Below are 18,607 nucleotides of genomic sequence, written 5' to 3'. Positions count from 1 at the left end.
AGGGGATGGGGGGCTGTTTCCACTTGTTTGCTCATTTGTTTTATTTTTACCTTGTTGGCTGAACCTATTTTAATGAAGTTTCTTTCCAGAACATTATCAAGTGCTGGGTCAAGTTCTTCTCCAATATCTTCTATCAAAAGAGGTCTTCCCAAAGAAAGGCTGTCTTCTAAGTGATTTCGAAAATACTTGTGATTCAAAGAAGTGATCTAAAAATACGATCATGGACCTATATATTATGTTATGCCACTTACCAAGTTTTTTGTTTGTTTTATATTTATAAATTATTTAATTTTATTTAAATTACTGACAAAAACAATGATCCTGTGGTTGGACTAGGATTAAGGCAAAGATTGTGACCACAAGAAAAGGTAGCATCAGTGTACCATATTCTCAGATCTCATTGAAGACAAACTTCTCTTGTTCAAAGCAACACTGAGCACCTGAAGTTTTGATATCCTATGATCACAGGAGCCTTTTATCACCTTCAATGTTATCTTGGATAACATCCCCAAGTCAAACTGTGGCAAGGCTAGGGCCCTTCTCCCCCGCCCCAAAAAATAGGGGGTTATATTGAACAAGCCATTAAACAGTCTTTGCTTTAAAAAGTAGTCCTCAGTAAAACTGTGATTAATTTTCAACATGTACACAAAGCACATGCAGCTTAGTTTGTTTATAACTCCATAGTTAAAATCTAATAATCATTCTTAATATAACTAGCTAGGCAACCATTAAAGGGTTCTGCACAGAGATAACAATAAACATGAATTAATGTAGTTTCCTAATAATACTCTCAGAGCCACTCTATTATCCTTCAAACGACTCTTTATCGTTTTCAGGAATATCTTTTAAAATAGCTGGTTTGTTGGTGTAATCATAATTATAGCAAGCAAGGACTTTGTCATATTTTCACATTTGCATTGAATTGGTGTATCTTGCCTCAGACTGTATGTTGTTGCAATATTGTCTTCCCTGTATATTTGCAGAATATTTAGCACCTGACATCCATGCTAAAACACAAATTATAAATAATTTCTGATTAAAAGATGATAAAAATATCATGATGTGAATCTTCATTTTTAAAAATTTATATGAACTTGTATTAATCACTTATTTGTTTTTTTTTTTCTAATGTTTATAGTATTCTGCAAAGATGCTTCAGCCCTTATCAGACATTACTCGTTCAGCCTATTTTCCAACATTTTATGTTTCATTAAAATAAATTCATTTAAAAAATTGAGTCACTGGTACTAATAAGCTTCAAAAGTACACTTTCATATCTAGTCAAATCTCAAATCTACCAAAATATATCTGAAATGTCCTTTATATCCAGACTAGGCATTTTATATAAAAGGAATTTTTTAAGTATTACTTGAATCACTGAATTGTACTGTTTTCTGAGCTAAGAGTTTCTAGGGATTATGAAAACACCAGCTTTCCTATTACCTGAAGTTCATTTCTGCTTTCCTTATTTTTAATCCAAATTTTACCCTGTGCCTGTGGATCAATTAATAAAGGATAACGAGATGCTTTAGTGACAATGATTCCATTCTGTATGGATAAATCATCATTTGGTAATCCTTGCAGGTTCCATTCACTGATGGTTGGAGCATCAGTCAGCATTTCTATGAGGTTCAAGTTGTTACCAAAGGGGATTTTCCGGCTTTTCATTTCTTTTTGCCAGTCATTTAATAGCAGACTGCGGAACTCTTGGTTAAAAGGACCACAATAGGACAAAAAAGCTGTAGCCAAGAGTACATCACCTTAAAGAGAAAAAGGAAAAAAAGACATCAAAACATTACAGCTTTGCCAATTCCATCCATGAATGAGCTGCTTTCTTCTCTAGTTGTTACATGGTTTGCCTGGTAACTGGAGAACACACTTTGACCCATAAAGAAAACAAATCAGCCTTTTCCCCAAGGCTTAAAACAACGCTACGTTTCAGGAGATGCCACATTTACTTTATCCTTTCAATGCAACTGTAGGAATCAAGAGACGGGCATTTGGCAGCCAGCCAAGGTCAACCCAACGCACACATATAACACTATTCCAAACACCAGATCCTGCACAAGCAGGACATGGCAGAATAAGCTTAATTAAACTTCCAATTCCATCATTCCCTTGCACAATTTTGAGAACAGGCTTAATCAATATTTTGGGGGGAGAAAAGAACCTTTATTTAGGAGTACTAATTAAGTACAAATTAATTAGAATTATTACTACTAGTAATAAAAAATTATTATGGAGGTATTAAGTGTGACAACTTTTAATGTTCTGGTCAGCTTCAAAACTGCCCCCCTAAGTTTCATGACACCGTAGTTTGGGGTGGGTTTTTTTTGTACCTCTGAAGTAAGAATGCAGGATTCATTTGAAGAAGATACTATACTTTTATACTGAGCACTAATATTTTTTAGATTTTTTCAAGTTATCTATAAAAAAAGCCCCACGATGAGTGTGTGGGGAAAGTACCCTGTATTTTAAATAAGTTGGTAACACACATATACATATTATACCAGCAAATAAAATACAACCTATCTACTATAATACAAACTATACAACAATATCTGCTTTTTACAGCATTTCAAGGCAAAAGTCAGAGAAGAAACTTCAGACCACAGTAAAGGACAAGATAAATTTAATCTACTTGATCTAACTAATAAATTAATTCTTTATTACAAAGTACTTTAGTTTCCAAGTGCCTATTTATAAAATTGAAATGAACTTCTAAGAAACAAAAGTTTTATGAGCATTAGTAACTGAATTCAAAAATATTGATTTCTACATATAAATGTCAGCGCCTGAATATTGGTCTTCCTCTCCTCCATGCATATTCTCAGTTACAGTCATTTTATTGGCACTTGGTAGTAACGTACCACTCTCTTTGGACTGCTGCCTACAAACATCAGTCAAGTTAAAACATCAGTGTCCCAAATATGCACTGCATGTTATACACATCAAGTAAAAGGCCATGCACAGCATACAGAGTCATTGTACTTTTTTTTTTAAATAGGAACTTTAGTCTCATATTGTATTTTTTTACCTTGCAGTGCTTTAGCAAGAAAATTAGTAACAATTACCCTCATTTTAGCAACAGGGAAGCTGAGCTACAAAGTAAAAGTTTGAAATTTCAAGTGTTTTCAGTTTTGCTACCCGTTACAACTCAAGTGACTAACTTCCAAATTCAAGGGTGTGGGCAAAAGCTTACCAACTAGCCTCTTGGTTTGCACTGTAAATTCTTTACTCTGCTCCGTCCACCTCTCTTTTTCACCTGCTAAACCAGTTATAAGAATTGAGGCAGTTTGCATTTTATGACGGCAACGGTCAGCATCTTCAAGCAAAGTCTACAGACAACCATACACCAAGAAATATGGTTTAGAGTCAAGTATCTGATAGGCCAGAAAAATCTGTATATCTTATTAAACTAGTAGTTAAACAACAGTGTAAAAATATATTCTCAAACATTTATATCACTGTGCAGAGGAGGGAAAGTGGGATAGAAAAAATACATCTTGACAATCTATCAACATCTGTCGTTAATGTTACTTAATTTTCTAATATTTCTGTTCTTAAATTTCATGGTAGCATGTATGTTAAATGACATGCAAAATGCCTGGTATCTATTAACTCTGTGGAATTCTGCCCAGAATTTCAAATACATTATACACAGATAACATACATTAATGAAACTTGATGTTACAGTAGTAGCCACTAAACAAATAATACGAATAAAATAGTTATTGAGGAGGTAGGAGGAAGGGGCGGAGAGGATCAGTGGCAAAGGAAAGAGGTGGGATCCAAAGAGGCAGGATCCAAATACCTATCTCTTATCCTCTGTTAATCAACATCCTTTTCCAGCAATATTAGTGAAATTGAGAGAATGCATTAAGCTTTCCTTAAACTAAGAGTGGCAACTTTTCTGTAAAGAGCAGTTCACCTGTTTTTCTCTCATTGCTTTTTCATACTCTGCCTGCACAATATCTAATTCTTCTTGCTTGGCACCCAGTTCTTCTTGAGCTTTCTGCAGATCCAGCATAGCAGTGGTTAGACGATTCTCCTGGATTGCTAAATTAGCCTATGAAGCATGCAAATATAAAAGTGTATTCGTACATACAACATCTCAAAGCATTTGCTATAATGTATCTCAAAGAGTTTTACCGTACTACATTTCACAACCAAGCTGCTGAGTGGAGATTTCATCATTAAAACTTTTTATTTGAATTTTACAACAAACTAAATTCTTATGGCAGGTAGCTGCTGTTAAGCAGCACGTCATTATTATCAAATTATCAATTATTAAAAAAAAATTAGAAAAACTTCTAGGAATACTGGCCATTTTCCATCTGACACAAAAGTTAGTCTGATCTGGCCAGCAAAAAAGACTGGTGCCACTAGAAGCCTATTCGATTTCTCTGATGAATATGCTTTGTCTAATGAAAGATACTACCTCCAACTACAAACCTTGCTTCCCTCTCGGTCATTCCTATTATAAATACAAACTATTCTATTTTAAAATCATGCTTGATCTTGTTCTTCCTGACTTTCATTCTTACCTTTTAACAACTATTTAGGCCTGTTTTTCGCTAAATAACACTGATGAACAGAGTGTCTGTACAGTCATCTTATGAACTGAGATCTGGAACATTAAAAGAACCAGAACTCAAGTTTTTTCCTGCTTAATTCTTAATTAAGGACAGCAATTGCTGTCCTTAATAGTGAGTTAAACTGGATGACAGCTGCTTCAGCCCCATTCAGAAGGGGCCCAGAGGCACAAAACTGCACAATCTCTTTCATAATTTTGACAACGTACAGTAGTACAATTAAAATATATTTTACTGTAGAATTACTACTTTAGAGATAATAAATTCCTACAGAGGCATGCACCAGTCGGAATAAGGCAGCTGATGTTTGCAGATGATTAAATCCTCAAGTGCACACAGGTAGGGAGGAAAAGAAGCAAAGAGTGTTTGTGTGTCTCCCGCTGATTAATAGACTTACCTTTAAAGGTAATACTTCTTTGTTGATAGAAAAAAATACAGCCATAGCTTTGGTCCATGAGCAAAGGCCAGCAACATTCCCACATACTCTTTTAGCTGTCTCAATGTTGTAGTCCACCATTTCAAAATACGGGCTCAAAAGTTCTACTACTTCTTCATTAATTGTGTCCTTTTGAAATTGCTAAAAAAAATGAGTGCAATATACGTAATGTAAGGTATGTAAACTACACACATACGTATTTCAGCACACACAGAATGCTACCAAGATCACAAATGTTATTTACAAACAGCTAATACGAAGTTCTCCGTCTCATGCATCTTTGAGATCTTGCTAAAGTCACTCTGTTCTATAGTCTTACAAAATGGAAAAAAGTTTCCCTTTAATTATATTCTTCGTTACCTTACACTATCCATTACCATTACACCGCTAATTGTTGATACAAAATATCACTGATACCCTGCTTGAAATCTATTTTCTTTACGACTGAATAAGTAACGTAACTATCTTCAAAAATAAAAGGAAAAGCTTAGCTCTGGTTTGTAAACATACATTGTACAAGATGGTCCTTTCAAAGTGCAAGCCAGCTATCTTCTCCTTAAATTACCTTATCTCATTAGTGTAATGTATTTCAATTTTAAGAACTTATTTTGACCCCCTTTTCTCCAGAAAACATCTCCATTTTTCATCCCCAAAAGCTCTCAATTTTCTCCCTCAAATTTATTTTGATTGTCAAATATTCTATATAAGTTTGGTCTTCTTAAAATATTTATTTACAAGGTATACTGAAAGTCCATCACTGATGAACTTGAAAAATATCTGTTTCCTGAAGCACAAATACATTTATCTACGCACAAGCAATGAAATGTTCAAGCCCTTCAGTAAATTAAAAATCCTTATGAGGAGATGCAATGTGAATACTACATAAATGGCATCCATGGCACTACCAATCACACAAAGTTGGTCAAGCCTGCCATCTGTGATCTTCCGCTGAACCAGAGACAGATTAAGTAAACTTCTCAAAATGCAGAAATCAGCAATAATAACATCCAGTGGTGCAGGATAAGGTACAATTTATTCTGAGTAGATTAATCATAACATTATTAGTTTAAATTATGAACAGGGATTTATTGACCAGTTTACTCTTTCCCATTTCCCTAGACATATGCTATGGAGCTGAAAATCCCAAATTTAAAAAAAAATCTGATTTATACATCGTAATAATGAATTATTCTTTTGCAAGCCACTGCACAAGTTGCAATGCTGAAAATTAATGAAAAGTTAAGTACCAGAAAAAAAGATGTTTTCTATCAGCTTTAATAAAACACATAAGTAATGGCTATTCAAACCAAATGCTTAAAGCTTTGAATCATTTGTCACTGAAAGTAACTTCATTGCCTTACTTAGAAAAAAATTATAATTGATTTATGATCTAACTTTGCCAGAAGGATTCAAGTTTATTTCATTATGACATTTTTAAGGCCTTAACATTTCAGATCTATTGTGTGTCTGATTCCCCATGCACATCTGTTCTTCTACGAACACCAGAGAAAACACTGTCCCCCATTTTCCTAAATTAAAAAAATATCAAAAAGAAGGTTGCACAAGCACCTGTAGGTTCTGTAAGAAGTTCCCTGCTGTCATCAGTTTCAAAGATTCTTGCCATGATGGGATGGTACAGCACTTTTCCTGATCAATTTTCACATTGTTCACTTTTCGCTGGAAGAGCAGTAACACACAATCCATGATACGCATAATGAGGTGAGGAGGTCGACCCAGTGTGCGGACAGTGGCAATATCTGCAGGTTTTATTGTCTGTGAATTTAAAACAAAGGGTAAAGCAATTACTGTTACTGTTTACTTAATAAGACATAGAGCACAAGCTCACCAACAGTATTCATCCATTGGAGAAGAAAAAATTATTCACATTATTTTTGATTGAAAATAATTTTGCCTCTAAAAAGCATGAAGCTAGAAGGACCCTCCAACCAGATTTGCACTACTACCTCCTAGCAACTACCAGGAAACCTTAGTTAGGCCACCTCCACAGCAGCACCTAAAAGCTTAAAACTACCATGCGCATTTTTGACAAAACAAAGAGCAAAACAGATATATCTTGAAATTTTACCTATTTTTTTAAAATGCAAACCTATTGACCAGAAACTGAGTCTAGAAAGGAAAATACATTCTGTTGATATTTTAAGGTGAATTTAGGAAACCAGTGAGAAGGCCTGATACATATATAGATTTGCACCTTCTGATTCATCTTACTGGGAATGTTCCCGTTGTAGAAGCAGGCCTGCGAGAAAAACAAATAAATTATAATAATGTATGAAAACCTAGGCCCTATTAAGTAAGGCCAAGTAAGCCTTAGGATGCAAATCTAATACTATAACTTGTAACTCTAGTGTACATCATGAATCAGAAAGGACTATCAGAAAAGTCTACTGAAGATGTTTCCTTAGAGAAGCACTGATTTGAGCAGTAGTACATACTGCACCACATAAAGAGCACAAAACCACTGAACAATGGTAACTGCTGATGGTAGGCACACTCCTATACCAGACGTAACTTGGATCAGAAGCTTTGTTTATTTACAGGCAATTTAATCAGTCAGAGTACATGACAGTGACAAACAGTAAGCAACAGGTTAATGCAGGTGGTATAATACCTTGCTTCTAGGAGAGCACGTGCCTCACTGGGAATTCATAAAGGAAGATTTTAACTATTTGTGTTTATACTTCAGGAAAGGGATTGTAAATTATTGCAGATTATCCTGATCACCTTCCTTCCGCCTGCCTGTTGTTTCCCTTCGATTTTTGCTGCACATTGGGTTCAGCGCTCACCTGATAATTCAGCGGGGTTTTTTCAGATATACACGTGGAAACAGGGTTTCTTAGTGACTTTTGGGAAATTCAGCCTCGCCTTTTTTGCTACCATCCAAATTGTGGCAAAAGAGCAGTATTTAATTTCAATTTATTTATTTATTTACTTCTAGTTGTGCATTTAATATGCCATTTTAATTGCAGGGCAAGGGACAACTAAGTTTTATTGAACTTTGACAATTCTTACTCAAACTTTTAAAAATTAATCTCACTATAAGTTTAAAAATACTTATAAGCTGTTCTGTACCTACCTTAACGTAGCATTTAGTTGTCCTAAAATACATAAAAAATTGAGTGAAATAACAAGCCATAGATTTTTTTTTTTTTATCTGGGAAGTTACCTTTGAATTTATCAAATATTTTAATAGATATTTGTCTATAGTGCAAGCAGAAATCTGTTACAGGAATCTCTAGCTGGAAATTTACAAATCTGTAATGATTATCAGATTCATTTTTTGAAAGATGCAGCCCTATACAGACTCATATAGAGAATTTTCTTGATTTAACGAGTTTCTGAGTGAATGAATGCATGCTAAGAATACAGATATGCATGCTGACGGGATTGCTTTTATTACAGTTTTCCTTTCCCCTTTAGCCAAAGAGGAAAGCAATTCATTATAGCAAATGCAAGAATTTCAAGATTAAGCCCAACTACCTTTTCCCATTGTGAAGTCTTACAATAACGCTAGTGTAGCTTTTCCTTAAAATCAGATTTTAATTTATTAGAATACAAAATTTCAGGAAGAGCAGTATTGTTTTGGTTTGGTAATTTTGGCCAAAACCAGAAAGTAAGCTGTAATAAGATGCAGGAGAGGACACAGGACACTGTTGCTCTTTTCGTACACTGCCCAGTTAGCATTTTGTTTATGCACTGGTCAGAATGCTTGCCCACCTCTGGATTTTATTCTTTTTTTGCCTTTCTCCTGTAGCTAAGTATCAGGATCTTATGGATCCAGACCTGCTCTCTTATTCCACTCTTATCAGCTGTCATGTCATCAGTTAGACATTCCTGCTGTGCCCTTCAAGAATCATGTCAGTCAGAGACTGTTAAGTACCTCTCCCTCAAAGCGAAGTCATACATTCAGAAGATCCATGAAAAATTATTTATACTAGATTCTGAAGACTTTAATTTGAAGCAACATCATAATAGTCTTTAACCATCACAACTGTTGTCAGACTCTTAAGTGGAAAGGAAAACCTGTCAGTAAATCTACATAACAACATTTGAGGTTTATCTATCCTTCATTTTTTTCCTTCACTCTTTCTATTTCTTGAGATGCCAGCTCCCTGCTGGCCTCTAGTATTAGATTTACTTCAGATCCCACTACTGCTGCTCATGACAGAAATGCTTTGAGGGTCATTCTGTTATACAGTCAGCTAAACAGACATTAAAAAAAAACTACGTGAGTTCAACAAAAATTAATCTTTTTTCATCACTAATGATGCATCACATAAAGATATGGGCAGATCGCTATCACTCTATTAAAAAAGCTTTACAAAAAGAGCATGTTGAAAGACATGAAGTCCCATGGTGAATGCTAGAAATCTGGGTAACTCATAAGAAAAAGAAATTTTTTTTGAAGGCGGCAGAAAAGAGTGGATCAGCAAACTTATTCAAAATGCAATTCATTGGTGAAAACTTAAAATAAAACAGGAGGTTTAGCTTTGGATGGAATCATAACTGTTTTTACATGGAAGGCACTTCTTCACTCATTGCACACAATCTGTTTTATAACAGTATCAACAGTCATTTACTGGTCTAATATCAACCTACAGCACATCATATATCAACTATAGTTTCACATGAAAGGTAAAACTTGCCCTTCTCTGAAAAACTGGGTTTAGTACTCAGGTGGAAAAAGAAAAACAAAATTGAACTTAAAAATCCTGAAAACAGGTATATTTATTTGCACGCATTTCCTGTCAACTGATGAGTTATGCGATGCTCCTGCAATCTTATATAGCAGTAAAATAGGGTTATACATGGTCCACGTACTAACCTGTAAGGCTGCTTCTGCCTCTTCCAAAGCAGGCTTTGCGGCTTCCAACTTCTCTTCAGCAATGGCTTTGTCCACTGAGATACTGTCTACAATAGCTTGAGCTTTGTCTTTTACTTTCTGAACTTCACCCTTCACCTTCTCAGCAGCCTGTGCTTTTACAGTAACTTCTTTCAATACCTAGAATGTGAGAAAAACCACATGACAAATATTAAAGAAAACACCTAGTTGGAACGTGTTATTTTTTGTTGTAAAATTTTACCTGTTGAATTCCAGAACCAGAAAATTCAAACAAGATGACTTTCATCACTGTTATAATTTTCCAAGATCCCTTTTTTTCCAACATGTAACTTCCTTTTACTTAATTAATCTTTTCGAAATAGAATAAATAAAAAGAGAAGAAAAATCAAACAGCAATACACTTTGAAGGCTGTACATACCATGTCAGCTTTTTCATTGGCAATTTGAAGTTCCTTTTCTTTTACCTCCAGCTCTCTGCTTAGAGCTGCCACTGACTCAGAGGCCTCTTTCAGTTTTTCCAGTCCAGTATTCACTCTGGAGTTAAAAAGCAAAATAAGAAGCATGTAATTCTCTATGTAATTTACACTCTACTTCCCAAATAATTCCATTAATAGAATTAATCACATCAATCAGAACGAACACTAGCAAACAATGTTTTGCACTAAAAGTAAAACTTGTACAGGAACTTTCATACAAGTGTGTGATGTCTTCAAAATAAAGTGAACAATAAAGAATTACATGAAGAGAGTCTGTAGATTGAAATTTTACCCACTTCTAACCAAAATTATGCCTTTATTATTGCATAAAAATCCTATATGTTGGTTCCACATGTCACCATCTCTGTTGAACTCCAACCTGATACTTGTAAGGACTGAGTTCTATATAGCAGAAAGCATTTTGTCATCACTAGAATCCTAAGAAATATCTCAAATCAATATTTCTTGTTTGAAGAGGATATCAAAAAGGCTAAAAAAATCAAAATACTGAAATCAAGACCAACAAAAAGAGAGAAATAGAAAAATAGCATTGAGATAACACTTATTCAGCATTAAAATGCCCCTTCAACAGTGTTCTTTGTCTATCAAGAAGTCAGTCCTCATTTGGGACTTTTCAGACAAGTTTAAGTGGCCTCTACAGAGGCTGCTATTGCAAAGGCTAAACAGTTCTTGGACAGCTATAAAGAAATACGGAGAACACATAAAAAGTAACACCTGCCAAAGCAATTCAGACTACGCAAGGTGAAGTGAAACTAATTGACATGCATGAACTAATCTGGTACATTTGAGGTGTTGGGAGGTAAAAAACAGGACCAAACCTCTCTGTTTTACAAGTCTTCACCCATAACATAACTACAGATTTCTAACTCAATTTGGCTTTGAAGCCAAAGAATGTTTAAAAGTGAAATAAACTAGTTTGAGTCTTTTTTAAAGGCTTCCAGCTCTTTGTGCCAATCTTTCAAAATTGAGAAGACAGTTTTTCTTAAGGGTGATACCAATTGACATGCTAAATGCAAATTTTGCATTCTATTTGAGTATTTGTGACATGAAGATAAACTTGCAAATAGACAACATTAGTTTAATAAAGCATCCAAAAGGAGAATGAATGTATCAGAAACACTTTAATAATCTACAAGTAAAAAGCTCCGCAGCCTAAATTAGGTTCTATGATCACAAACCCAAAAATGCCAAGGGTATTTCTTACATGTTCGTATTAGAAGGATACAACTGTTTAGCAAAAAAACAAAAGTTTCTCTCTGGCAACTTAAATGCTATTGCGAGTATATTATGAAACTACATATAGATGTTTCCTTTCTCTCATTAAAAATACATAGGAATGATTTATATTCACCTTTTTCCCACCACCTTGCTTTTTCATACATCACTACCCTTTTTTCCCCTCCAAAAATATATAGTCTTTAACTTATATGCCAAAAGCAACTATAATATTTGATCAAGTTACACCTTTACAAAATTTAGGAAATTTAAAAAAAAACTTAAATAATCCTTTTGCTGTGCAGAGACAAGCCATGCATTGAAACTAAGTGTGTTAGAATATACCTATCTGGGGAAGAAAACTACAGAAAGACAGTAGTAAACTGAGCAGTTTACCTGTTTGCTAATGTCTGCACTTCGGCGCGCTTTTCTTTGTATGTGGTTTTATATCCTTGAATAAAGGACAGGTAGGATTTGGGAGTCACATGTGTAGAACGTCTGTATCTTTGAAAGTAATCAGAACACTTCTCCGCCACTCCATCCTGGAATGAGCCCATACACTGCACAATTTCCCTCTTTGTTTCAGCAGTACAGTCCATATCAAATGAGGACAGGAAATGTTCAGATACTTAAGAAAGAAAGAAAAACATAAATGTAAGTAAATATTCAGGAAAACTTCTTAGCTTATAAACAAGGCAATATAAAACATGTCAGTGTGTATTATGTCACCTTTCCTGCAGCTTCTGAAACACCAGTTGTCTTTACCAGCAGATTCTTAACATTATTCCACACTGCTCAGTAAAAAGTATTGCAAGAATCTGGTATTCTTTCACCTCCAAGGTGTGCAACTCCTTTCTCTCTCTGAACCTGTGTAAATGCTAGCTACCAGTTATTGGGTAATCACAGCCTTCCCTGTATGCCTGATCACAGGCACAGTCACTAATAATTCCTTACTTTAGTAGTATTTTGCCTTCTTTACTAATGCCTTTAATCCATCTGCAAGGGGAATTTTTCTTCAAACTGTTTTCAAAGCCTTTCCTCTGTTAGAAATATTTCAACAGTTTAATACAGCAAGCTTTACAGAAGAAAACATCTATATCAAATTTTAGAACTAAGTAAGTTTCTTTTCCTAGTGTGCTGGCAAAATTCAAAGCAATTAAAACAACTTCATGACCATTGATCAGAGAATGAAATATCTGCAAAGACAAAACCTACACCTACCTGCCACTAGAGCATCCTTAGGCCATCGGCTGAACCAATCTATAGTGCATCCAGAAATGAGAGCTGGGAATTTCAGGGCCCTATTTCGGAATTTTTCACCTACTGGTGAAAAGCAAAGAACCACATGAAGGTTCTGACGGACTCTGGTCATGAAGTAGTCATACAGAACCTCACTGGTTGGAGGTTTACGTGGATGTTCCTTTTTGAAGGTGGGTATGAGGTCACTAATGATGTCATCTACTTCATCACGTGCAAATAAATTTGACACCTTTGAGAAAAAGGAAATTTTTTTCATGCTTTATAAGATGACCCAAAATAGAGAATATAGTATAAGGTTCATTTAATACATAGCATTTCAGGAAGGGACATACACTTCAGAAACTGAAGTTATTAAGACGCACCCCACTTCTTTAAACTAGAAGTTTTACTGAACTCATTCCATTAAACACATTGAAATCTAACTTGCTCTAAAAGTAAAGCCCACTTTCCCATGTGAAAAACAAAGAATCCATGTACAAAGGCTTTGTTTTCTTCTCTTAATATTCTAATAAGTAGAAGAAATTACTCTGAAACACACCCCTGAATTAAAACAAACAAACAAACAAACAAGAGCCATCCCATCCATTCTGGACATAAATTTACCATACAAAAACTAATTGTACATGAATTATTTAAATAATTAAATATTTAATTTAACAGACAATTTAAAAAAACTTCAGTGATGTTCCCCAAGTCTCTTTTTTTTTTTTAAGCTATTTTCATGTCCCTGATAGCTTGTCAACACATTTAAAAGGGTATGACTTAGGCAATTTGTCTGTATGGAATGATGATGCTCATTCTTAATTTTACAATAGCTTTGTCTCACTATAACCTAGTATAATGGATTTTTTCCATTCTTTATAATACTGTAATGATAAAAAGCACTTGAGTTTTAGTTTGTGGACGTGTGCCCTGTGACATATATTGAACTAAATTTGGTTATTTTGCTTCAGAATTATAAAGTTTAAAAAGCAGAAAAACGATGATGAGAAGGCATCTTACCTCTCCTGATGATAAAACATTGTTCAGGTACTCCAAGAAAGACTCATCTTTGATCTCATTGTCTGTAAAAAGAAAACAGATGCCTTTGCCTTGCAGTCCTGCTGTTCTGTACAAGAGTTTCAGATCTTCCATCAAGTTTAAAGTGTTGTACGATCTACAAAAAATGACAGTTGTACTAATATTCATTCTTTTTAAAACAGGCTTCCAGTTAAAAGAAAAAGAGCAAGCAAATTTAAGTAAGAAACAATCTCTTGGAATTTAAGGGAAAGAGGTGTCAAAGTCCAGCAATTTTCACTTAGATTAGGAGGAAAGACATAGCTCATTTCAAAGTCTCACATTAAATACCTAATCTATTCTTCTCTTGCCTGTTCTCTTTTTCACCCCCCACATGAATAAAAAAAATTTTAAAACTACAACCCAAACCCACCAAAAAAGCAAAATAAAATCCAACAAAACAACCCCAAATCTGAAGTCTTATCATTTATTTATCTTTTACTAGAAAAAGTGAAAAGACAGGCAGGTGCTGTCTCACAGGATTTTGCCATGTGCTGAGTGCAATAAGATACTTCAGATTTTATTAACTAATTAAAAAAATAAAACTAGTTGGCCCTTCTGGTGAAAGTCATCACCAATGGTGGCACATTCACAGTTTTACAAGAAGGAAGGAGAGCAGCAGCAAAACAAGGCATTAAAAAACATAGAAATTATTTGACAAGGTGTGGTGGGTTGACCTTGGTGCCCACGTAGTTGTTTGCTCTCACATATTCTCACTCCTCTCTTCCAGCTGCTGTTGCACAGCAGGTTTTTTCCCCTTCTTAAATATGTTATCACAGAGGTGCTACCATCATTGCTGAGTGGCTCAGCCTTGGGCAGCTGCGTGTCCACCTTGGAGCCGACTGGCACAGGCTTTATCAGATATGGGGGAAGCTTCTAGCAGCTTCTCACAGAAGCCACCTCTCAGGAAATAAATACATTGGGTTTATAATTTTTTTCTTGATGATGAAGATAATTTTTTGCATTTCAGCAAAAGTGATCATAATCAGCAAGATAAGGTTCCATACATGTGTTTATAAATAAGACATTTCAAAAGCAAAGACATCACTAAAATTAGAAATGGACACAGAGAAGACACAAATATTCTATGCCCTTTTATTTCAGCTGCAGGGAGAAATAATGACTGGAAGTTATTCCATTAATTACTCAAAATTAGACAAAAATACTGATCTGAAAAAAATACTTTCAATTATATGCATTGAGTTAGCAATATCACACTTCTGCACTTGCTTGTTGACCCATTGGAGAACTCCCAAGGGGTTTGTAAGGCAGGACTGTGTTTTATCAGAATCTTTGATGAGTCTTTCCTATAACCATGTTTATTCAAATCTTCACTCAGTCTATTCTTCATGATAGTTTCTTTAATTCATCTGGTGCATACATCAGGTTTACAAGCCTTCAGATGTAAGGATTCCCCAGATCTTTCCTGGACTTTTGTTTTCATTGGCTTTATATAGGTCTTCTTATGATTCTCAGCTGCCACGCAACTTTAAGTGGGAAGCTGCACACCATTTTTTAACTCAATAGTTCACACTCCAGTGGCTTCATAATTCCTTGTGAATCACATCCAGCAATTTATTACTGCTTGTTTTGTCAACTGTACTGTAATATCTCATGAAGTAATTTCTATTTCAAATAGATCCTCTGATGAGATCCTCACCAAGAGTCATTCCCACATGTGAATCTACAATTTCTTCTGCAGCCAACACAGTTGCAACAGAATTAAAATAATTTAGTTTCTCTACAATGACATCTTATTTGAGTGCTGAAAATATTTCCTGATCATTGACTTGTCCTACAGACACTTTGGGAGACATTCATTCCAAAATATTCAGAGAAGGATTTATAATTTATTTTTTATATCTTTTGTGAGTTATTTATAAAGAAACCACATTAGGTTGAACAATATGAAATAAGGCAATTTATACTTGGAAAGGACTGTCAAAATACTGACATATACACAAGATCTACCACATTAACAGGTACGGGTGAGGATTCCACCTCCTCACACAGGCATTATTTCAAATATTACAAGATAGACTCATAAAGCATTACGGATAGATACCACCTACAAATACTTTCAGTACACTTTAGTGTATTGTGTAAAGACACAGAGTAAAAATAACTTGACATTGCCAATATTCCTTCTCATTCTGTGAAACGCATGAAACAGTTTACAACACCAAAGACAGTAAAAGCTCAGACTTGTAGAAAATCAAGCAAATTTAGTAAGTCTCAAAGGATTTTCATGTCTTTCCGCTCTAGGCAACAGTACTATTTTAATCTTGTTCTTTCTCCCACTGCAGAGATTGTGAGCCTGTTTTATTTATAGGAAAAGTTCAAACATAAAGTACTTATTTACTTAAATTTTAATTAATGCTCACCTTGTTAACATTATCTGGAATGTGTCATAGCCAGCTATGAAAGATGCCAGTCTTGTCAAGCTCTGCTTTCCTGAGCCACCAACCCCAACTAAAAGCGCATTTCCGCAAGGAGTGCGAATCACCCGAGAAATCTGTGTAAGATCACAGTAATTTATTGCTACAATGTGGAACAGTTAAACACCCAAAAATCCTATGTTACTGCAGCAATAAATTTATATTACAAATGCAGAACAATTGAAAATTTCAAGGTTTAATTAAGGGACTCTATATTACTCTGAATATATAGACATTTGCACTGTGCACTATTTTCTGCAAACTTTCCAATAGTATAGCAACCACTTGATTCCATCACCGTAAACTTTCAATTATCAGTAGAATTGCATCTCACACTTCCACAAAGCACAAGTAAATTTCAGCTGCGATTTGTTAGTAATGTGCTATCACAACATGACAGATTATTAAAATTGGGAAGGAAATAATAATTTCCCCAATTCCATACCCTCTGGACAACTTTAATAGACTCATCTCTCCAGGCCCCTTCATTGCCCCTTCATTGGCCCCTTCAAGTTGTCTCAGGCATGTTAAATTCAGGACAAACAGTCTCCAGTATTCTCTGCAGCAGGGAATAATACTGCCTTTATAATCAAACTTCTTAATCTTCTAGTTTACTTGATTATAAAAATGCACAATATCAGTATGAATATTTGGTCACAGTGGAACATCTCACAGGTAGATCTCCCTTTCTTTCCCATTTCATTATTTATCTTTTAAAGCAAAAGGCAGTAGTTACCTACTATTTCACATTTCCCTTCCATTCAGGGCAGTGCAATGTAAACAAACAGACCCTTTGCAATTCAGAGCAATAGAATTTTCAGCATTAACTATGAACTGCATGCAGCACCCGTCCCACTGTCCACAGACATAAAACAATGCCAAGAAATCTGGAAACAGGTAGAAAATGTTACCTGATGCTGAGAAAATATACCTGTAGGCACAGAAGACAAACTTGCTCCACACCCTGTCAGTTGCATGTGGACAGATAGCTATAGTACACTGAGCCTACATTAATTTCCAAAACAGCATGGAGCCACTTGCCTCTCAAAGGCAAGGTAATACCAACCACCTGTTTAGCAGCTGGTCTCCTCTGCATGAGCAATGATGCAGAGTATTGGCTCCTGTTCTCTTTATTATTTTGAACATCCCTCTGATACCCCTAGAATTTCATCATGCCAATAAGCAGCCTGGGACACCTATTTACTTACCTTTCCTCTTCCTTACCTTTTGTGAAATTACAAGAATCTACCCCAAAATTTTGAAAACTGAAGATGCAATGTGTTCTTCAACTATAATTAAATTGGTTTTACATTTATTACATTATTTTTTAGAATGGTACAATCCAATATTCAGTTCTTAATAATTTATGATAAGAAATACAGATTACCTCACTCTGCTGTGCCTACTCCTTCATATGCAACCAATTATGTCCTAACCTGATTTTCATTTGACTCATTCCAAAAAATGGAAGGGCTCTCAGAAGAATTAAGAAGAAAGGTTGAAAGAGAGTTAGAATAGTTAGGACCATGATCCCACCAGACATAAAAGACAGATATATAGATAAAAGAATAAGTATGAATACAGCAAGACTATACCTTGACTAAATGAATCATAGCATCCTCAAAGAAAACCATGTCCATTCCAGTACCACGGACATTCTCATTGTACGATTTTAAAAACACATTTAAACGATTCCGTAGCTGATGAAAGGAGTAAATTGGCTCATAGATTTTGGGAATACCTAAATTAACTTCCTCTGATTTTTCACCTAGAACAAAAAGCAAGTAACAAAACCTCAGCAATTTAAATGATTGACGAAGGTTCAATGTGAGAATAAGTAAGCGAAGGCAATTAGAAGTCTCTTTAACCACCCAGAATCAGGTTTATTATACATAATATTACACGTTAGACGTATATATGAGAGTGCTGCCTATACCCTGCCTACAAGGAACAGTAAGTTCAGCTGCTTAATTCTCCAAGACAAAATCAGCAAAAACTGAGGAATCCTCTTTCTCTACATCTGAAACTGGAATGATGAAAACCTGAAATTAACATAGATGCTAGAAGCAGAAGTAGCATCAGAGAATGAAGGTAAATAAAGATTGCAGTTAAAACTTACAAATATTCTTTTTTGTAAAATAAAAATATTCTAAGTTGATTAAATAATCGCAGTAGTGAAAAAAAAATTACTACTAAATTAATAATTACCACCAAAAAAAGAAGTATATTCACTGTGAAAAGGCATACAT

At 34.9% G+C, this 18,607-nt stretch overlaps 1 protein-coding gene across 1 annotated transcript in view; it reads right to left on the bottom strand.

Moving 5' to 3' along the window:
- DNAH5 (dynein axonemal heavy chain 5) overlaps positions 1-18,607 on the bottom strand; it is a 137,115-nt gene that overhangs the window by 27,787 nt on the left and 90,721 nt on the right. The window contains exons 52-64 of the mRNA XM_074576183.1: positions 17,954-18,126; positions 16,305-16,435; positions 13,867-14,020; positions 12,826-13,093; positions 12,001-12,232; positions 10,312-10,426; positions 9,875-10,051; positions 6,601-6,804; positions 4,993-5,172; positions 3,932-4,069; positions 3,203-3,338; positions 1,444-1,760; positions 51-206 (exon numbers count right to left, since the gene is read on the bottom strand). Coding sequence (XP_074432284.1) covers positions 51-206; positions 1,444-1,760; positions 3,203-3,338; positions 3,932-4,069; positions 4,993-5,172; positions 6,601-6,804; positions 9,875-10,051; positions 10,312-10,426; positions 12,001-12,232; positions 12,826-13,093; positions 13,867-14,020; positions 16,305-16,435; positions 17,954-18,126 — 2,381 coding nt within the window. The remainder of the gene's footprint in view (positions 1-50; positions 207-1,443; positions 1,761-3,202; positions 3,339-3,931; positions 4,070-4,992; positions 5,173-6,600; positions 6,805-9,874; positions 10,052-10,311; positions 10,427-12,000; positions 12,233-12,825; positions 13,094-13,866; positions 14,021-16,304; positions 16,436-17,953; positions 18,127-18,607) is intronic.

This window comes from Larus michahellis, chromosome 2 (genome assembly GCF_964199755.1).
Source record: "Larus michahellis chromosome 2, bLarMic1.1, whole genome shotgun sequence".
NCBI classification, from domain to species: Eukaryota; Metazoa; Chordata; class Aves; order Charadriiformes; family Laridae; genus Larus; species Larus michahellis.
This window is presented reverse-complemented; position numbering and strand designations above follow the sequence as displayed.